Genomic DNA, 6,962 nt, shown 5'->3' on the forward strand with positions numbered 1-6,962 from the left:
GCCGTTAATGTTCACGAAAAGTTCACTATTTTGCTATACAGAAATTCAAAACAAAAATTTTATCTGCGGATTTGAACAGTTTTTGACCTGTTTCATACTACCGGAAGGTGTATGCTGGTCACAAATGCCGTGCCAAACTGATTTCCTACTCAATTAATCAATCTTTGATGTGAAATTCGCTAATAAACACGAGGCGCATTTCGTATAGCAAACATGCCATAAAAAAATGGGCATGGTTCATTTAAGTAAACAAACTAACACTTCTTCCGACTGTTACACCTATGTATTAGCCGTCTCGGTGCCAGTTCACCCAGCCAAGGAAAAGCCTCCGATCAACGTGGTGGGAGATGTTGGCGGACGGATTGCCATCATGGTGGATGATCTCATTGACGACGTTCAGTCGTTCGTGGCTGCCGTGATGGAATATCTGGCCGCTGAAGTTCTGGAGTTGGCAGGAAACGCCACCCGTGACAACAAGAAAACCAGAATTATCCCACGTCACCTGCAGTTGGCCATTCGCAACGACGAGAAGTTGAACAAACTGCTGTCCGGAGTGACCATTGCTCAGGGTGGTGTCCTGCCAAACTTCCAGGCCGTCCTGTTGCCCAAAAAGACCAAAAAGAAGGCTTAAATTTGATCAAAAACCAGCCCCAACATACAATTGATCGATCGTCAACTAATCGTCATCATAATCATCGCATCATCTCCGTCAATAGCCGCATCGTAGCAGGAGCAAACGGAATATCTAGCTGCACCGGCTGATAGGTTGTTTACACAACCGGCAGAAGTATTAGACAATACATTTTGTAAGTATTAGAATTGTCCATTAATTGCGTCACGCAAAGTTGGCCCATTTACAACCCCTCCTCCCCCCCCCCCCCCCTCCCCCTTTGTCATTTTTTGAATGGACCCTAATTTTTTTTGTATGGCTCGTCACAGGTTTCCAAAACCCTCCTCCCACTAAAAGTGTGACATAATTAATGGACGATCCCCTATTGTAGTTTAATTTTGCCTCGTGGCGCATGGCTCTGTCTCTTATCCCTGGTAAGGGAGTATGGTTCATAGTGAGACAACTTGTTGCAACTAGATAGAATTTTTTTTCGATTCTTTTTCTCTTTGATTTGCTTGTACGCCGTGCAAAAAATTTAATACTAGTAATTAAAATTAATCAATTGGATAAGGTTTTTATTAAAATTAATCAATTGCAGAAGGTTTTTATTTTTTTTCCTTCTAAAGCGGGGGCGCACCGCTTTTGCGCAACACTTATGGCATCTTCCAAAGCCTACGTTGCGCGAACCAGGTATTACCAACCACTTTCGAAAGGACCATGGGTGGTCTTTTTTCGGCCTAAAAATAAACCTTTGAAAACTCTCGACATTTCGAGAGACTTGCTGCGTAAGTATCCGAGAATCTTGGTACATAAGGAGAGATTCAACAAACTGCGTGTAGAAGCACCGAATTTTATTTGATGTGATGATGATGGTCCCACCTCTTACCCCTACAATGCACAGTGGTTCTCCTTAGAACAAAAGTTGGCCAAAACCTCAAAATTGTTGCTAATAGGCAAAAAACAGTTGAAATAGTTGTTTTTTAGCTGTACGAAGAAAACTTGACAATCAAGACGTCACAAAAAGGAGTATAGTGGTACCAAAACCAATGCACAATGGTCCCAGCTGAATTTACCTAGGAAGACAAAAATGTTTGCGCCCAAACCGTCAGTTTTAGGTATATGGTTTCTTAAGGAAAGTTGCTTCATATTTTTTTTTTCAATCTTTTTATGTTCTTAAAATTAGGGTGGTCCATAAAATTGCTGAATTAAAAATACAAACTATTTATTATTTGAGATAGACCAAAGCAGTGTTGTAGAACATTAAATTCAAAGCAACTTTGTAGAAGACACAACGTTTTTATCTCTTATGGTTCATGAGTTATGATTTTTTAAACAAGCAGGTCACTAAAATCGATTTTCTTTGAATATCTTTTCATGCGTTAATTTCTTATAAAAACATTGTTTTGATTACATTTAGAACTTTTGATGACGCATTTTTTTGCTCAAGCAACTAGGTTACTATCTTTTTTGATTAGAAAGTTAAAGGCTCTTTTCTTCTAAAAAATGACTCTTTTCAATTGTCAATATCTCAAAATGGACCAAACCGATTTTCAAACATTTAACTTCATTAGAAACATCGTTTTATTTTCATTTTTGGTGAAAAAAAACTGCAAGAGCTTTTTGTGTTAAAAGCATTTAATTTAATTTAAAAAAGTAATATTTTTCAACATTACTAGTCATAACTTTTCAAATAAAAGAGATAACAACTTAGCAAAAATATGCGTCATAAAAAGTTCTTAAAGCATATGGTATAAAAATTTCACGAGAAATGAACGTATATAAGATATTTAAGGAATGCCGATTGTCTAAAGGGCCACCCTAACCTGCTTGTTTAAAAAAATCATAACTCATGAACCATAAGAGATAGATATCAAGTATAACATGTGAAAAGGGCATACAAGCTTTTTGTAAACAAACGTTCTTATGCCCTTTTCTTGGCACCCACATAAAACACACGCAAATCATCAACATCACCGGATAGAGGGAACTTTTCTCTTCCCGATGATGATATTGGTTTGCGTGGGCGACGCTCGGTTTTTCGAGAAAAGGGCCTACAAAGGTTTGTTTACAAAAAGCTTATATGCCCTTTTCACATGTGGCTCTTGATATATGGTGCGTGTGTGTATGTGTGTGCGTATTGGTGTGATTTGAAAAAGGCACTGTGAAGCTTGCTACGGTATACACCGCAGATTATATAACTTAGAAATAGATATTTTCAAAGAACACTTTATTTGTTATTCCTAATTTCAACATGTTTCGCAAAAAATCGCAAAACACATTAAAGCCTATCTGAAAGCTAACTTTTCTAACTATCTTTTGGTTACTAAATGATAGTGGGCGGATGTGTCCGTCATATGTTTTGCTTAGTCTAAATGCGAAAAAAGTATATTTTTGCTAATTTATATAATAAAAACTGTCACTAAAAACACTAAGACACTCTTTTTTACCATCCATTTGACGTAGAATAAGCCAAGGAACATTTCTTCTGAAGCAACCAAGTTTATAAACACATTATTTTTTGCTACATTTAAGCAAAACAGTAACAAGAAACATTAAGATTTTGTTTCAAAATTTTTTGACATCGCTACACTAAAACAGCCATAAAAAAAAATATTTAATCAACAAAACTGCACAAATCATTCAATTTAGGATACTCTTAACATGTAAAAATGATAAAAAAATATTGAAATCTAAAAAATTTCAGCTTTAATTTTTGAGGTTTTGGCCAGCCAGGAACCACTGTGCAATGGTTTGAGCTGGACGATTTATCTTTAAGATTATTTAATATGACATTTTAACCAGGTTGGCAAACAAAATCGAACTGGTTTCAGTTACAGATATAAATTCCCTCTAGAGTTTACAGTTGCTTCACAGCGATATAAATGTGGAAAAGCTCAGGCGTCCACCTCTTAGTTCGCCTTTTTGTCCACCTTAAATATTCATAAGCATTACAAGCAATCAAGAGTTAATGAACAATCAACAAAGCATCCTATTACACTAGTAACCCCGTAATCTGATGCTATCATAATTTTCAGCAATGTCAGGAATGCTCACGAACCCCCAACATTTGCCAGAAAACTTACTACTAACTCAAGGTATCTTTCAAATAAGCTTCAAAATTGCATTTTTTTTTTATCAAATGTTAAATTCATTCCTCTATATCCGTAATACGCGCGCGAGGCTCAAACCTTTGTAGACTACTTTTTTTTTTTTAATTAATCTACTATAAAATCAAATATTAAAAATCCATCATCACCCTCGTGGCGAACAGAAACAGTTCTTACAGTGCTACAATAATTATTAAAAAGTCGTTATGACAGCTATCCATATAAAATAATCCGTTAGAGATAACTTCGTCAAGATACATAATTTGTCAATTCATAAAAAAAAATCACTGGATAACTGTTCAAAAGACTGTTTGAACGTGTGAAATGCAGTGTCTTTTAAATTCTGTAAGTGTTGCTAAACGTTTGATATGTCTAGGCATCGAATTGAAAACATTTATTCCTTTATAATATAATGAATTTTGTGAAGCACAAGTCAAGAAATGTGGTGTTCTTATTTCAACCGCGTTTCTAGTATTATATCTATGAAAGTCACTTCCTCTTTCAATTCGATCACACAAATATCGAGGCAGCAAACCGTTAACTACTTTAAAATGAATACCATAGTCAAATATACAATTCTTTGCTTCACCGACAACCATTGTAAGGCGTCTAACATCAAATTTGAGGAAGTGAATCTATTACATCTCAAAATCAAACGCATTATTTTATTCTGCAAGCGCTGTAATCTCGATATTTGTGTTGCATTGGCCAGAAATAAAATAGAAGGGCAAAAGTCAAGATGGGGAGAGATGATTGATTTGTATAGCTGTATTTTACTGGCAATAGTTAAATCGTTTTTCAGTCGACATAGAATTCCATACTTCTTGGCAATTTTCTTGATGACATTGTCAATGTGAGAGTTGAACTTAAGTATGTCATCAATAATCACGCCAAGATATTTAATCTCCCAAACGCGATCAATAGTCTCATCATTAATTACAACAGAAACGTTCTCATTTACTCGATTCCGCGAAATAACCATAAATTTAGTTTTACTTGTATTGAACTGCTTATACTTCAACTATCTACTTAGAGAACGCAAATCTTCATTCAAGTGTAAAACGGCATCATCTAAATCCTTAGCTGCAATGAATAACACAGTATAATCTGCAAAAAGATTAATGTCGCAAAATCGTAAAACACATCGCAAGTCATTAATATACATAATAAATAACAGGGGCCCTAATACATTTCCCTAGGGCACTCAAAGGTTATTCCCCACGAGACTGGAAACAGAATCATTAAAAACAGTCCGTTGAGTTGTGTCAGACAAATAGCTTTCAAACCATTTATATGCAGTACTCGTAATTCCAAAGCGCTTGATTGATCTTAACAATAAGGGCCTAGAAATTGTTTCAAAAGCGCGTTTAAGATCCAAAAAAAACAGCAACAATCGTATCTTTACACTCCAAGTTATTTTTCCACTTCGCTAATACCAAATTCAACGCGGTTTCACAAGATTGACCTTCCTGATATCCCGATTGTTCTGGTATCAACAAAGAGTTGCTATTCCAATACTCCATCAGCTGGCCTTCAATAACAAGTTTTGAGATTTTCTCTAATGTGTGCAACATGTTGATGGGACGAAACTCTTCGGCTTTAATCGTTCCAGCAACTTTTTGAATAGGGACCACTAAGGATTCCTTCCAAATTTGTGGCACATGTCCAGTTTGTAATGATTCATTAATAAGGTCCAGCAAGATGTGGCCAATGACATGAAAGCAATCTTGAATAACTCTAGCATTAACAAAATCTACTCCAGCCGATTTTCCTAATGAAAAACAAATAACTCTAAGTTCATCTAATTTAATTGGTTTGGTTAATTGGATTTGAAGGTTTTCATCAAATCTACAACTACTATTAACTGGCTGTTTTATTTCAGCAGGTTCATCGACCAATTCAATGGATTGATTAATCAATGAAACACTTTCGACAAAAAAATCATTAAACTTAGATGCAATTACTTGTTCTGACTGTTCTAATGTGCCATTAAAAGTTATGGACCGCGATTTGCAATTACTAGGTTTTTGTAAAGATTTCAAAATTTTCCATAACTCTTTGCTGTTGTTTTGATGCTGATCAATCTTCCTTTGTACATATTTACAACGAGTTTTCCTTATCGATTGTGAATACTTATTACGCGCGATTGTGTACCTATTGCAATGATTGACATTATTTGATCTACAAAACTGTTTGTACCATTTGTCCCTTTTCCGTTTAAGACGCAAAAGATCCAAATTGTACCAGCTGTTCGAGTGCTTCAAAGAAACAAACTTTTGCTCAACTAGTTGATTGGTACACGTTTTCAAAGCGTTATTAAGAACAGCTGTTGATTCATCTAAGTTACCGGCCGCGAATGGAAAATCCAGGCTTCTCTCAACAAGATTCGAAACAGCTTGCTTCGAATATTTCCTCCAGCACTTCAATATTACAAAATTATCGTTATCGTTAACATGGTCTAAGACATTAATCACTAAGGTCCCATGATCGGTTATTTTCAAATTAGTATCCGTAACTGAACAAATGGAATCAAAATTGGAATAAACGTGGTCAATTAAAGTTCTACTGTGCCTGGAAATACACGTATATTCATTTACTGTTTGCTTTTAATTAAAAAACTAAGCTAAACGCTTCAAATGATACGAATTATGGTTATCACGCCAATAAATATTAAAATCACCAGCCAATATATTTAATTTACTAGAATCAAGGACTTCGCTGGTACGAAGGTTGAATTGAACTGATTCTTTGACATAAATAGCAACACCGCCAGTGTGTCTAGAATGTGATAAACAAGCAGCAACAATATATCCCGGAATACTATACTGACCAAAAGCTTCAGTTTCTACAATATGAGCTTCAGATAATAAAACTAAAAGGGGACGTTTTTCCTGAACAATCAAACGTAATGCTACGTAGTTTGTTGACAACCAGCAATATTCAAATACAAAAGTCGAATTGATTCACATTCCTGGAACTTGGCTACTATTTATTGAAACGCAAGCTGTTTTTCTTCTGATCAAAAAGTTTTTTTATAGAGCAAACATTCCGAGCTAAATGCGGCATGGTTGACGTCCAAGTTCATTTTACGTTCTTTATTTATTTTCAAACAATTAATACATTTAAATACAGTTGACGTACACTCCGACGTTTTGTGTTGTTGGCTGCACCTAGAGTATCTCTCACAATTTTTGCAATCCATGCTCTTGTGCCCAAATTCTCCACATTTGAAGCATCTCAACACA

At 35.4% G+C, this 6,962-nt stretch overlaps 1 protein-coding gene across 1 annotated transcript; it reads left to right on the forward strand.

Moving 5' to 3' along the window:
* The first annotated feature begins 226 nt into the window (after positions 1 to 226).
* On the forward strand, positions 227 to 631 carry LOC135703017 (histone H2A, sperm-like). Its single transcript, XM_065224107.1, has one exon. It carries the CDS (start codon positions 227 to 229, stop codon positions 629 to 631), a length of 405 nt encoding a protein of 134 aa, XP_065080179.1.
* Positions 632 to 6,962: the final 6,331 nt, after the last annotated feature.

Source organism: Ochlerotatus camptorhynchus, unplaced genomic scaffold (assembly GCF_037179485.1).
Source record: "Ochlerotatus camptorhynchus isolate MF236.1 unplaced genomic scaffold, CSIRO-AGI_Acam_v1.1 ptg000204l, whole genome shotgun sequence".
NCBI classification, from domain to species: domain Eukaryota; kingdom Metazoa; phylum Arthropoda; class Insecta; order Diptera; family Culicidae; genus Ochlerotatus; species Ochlerotatus camptorhynchus.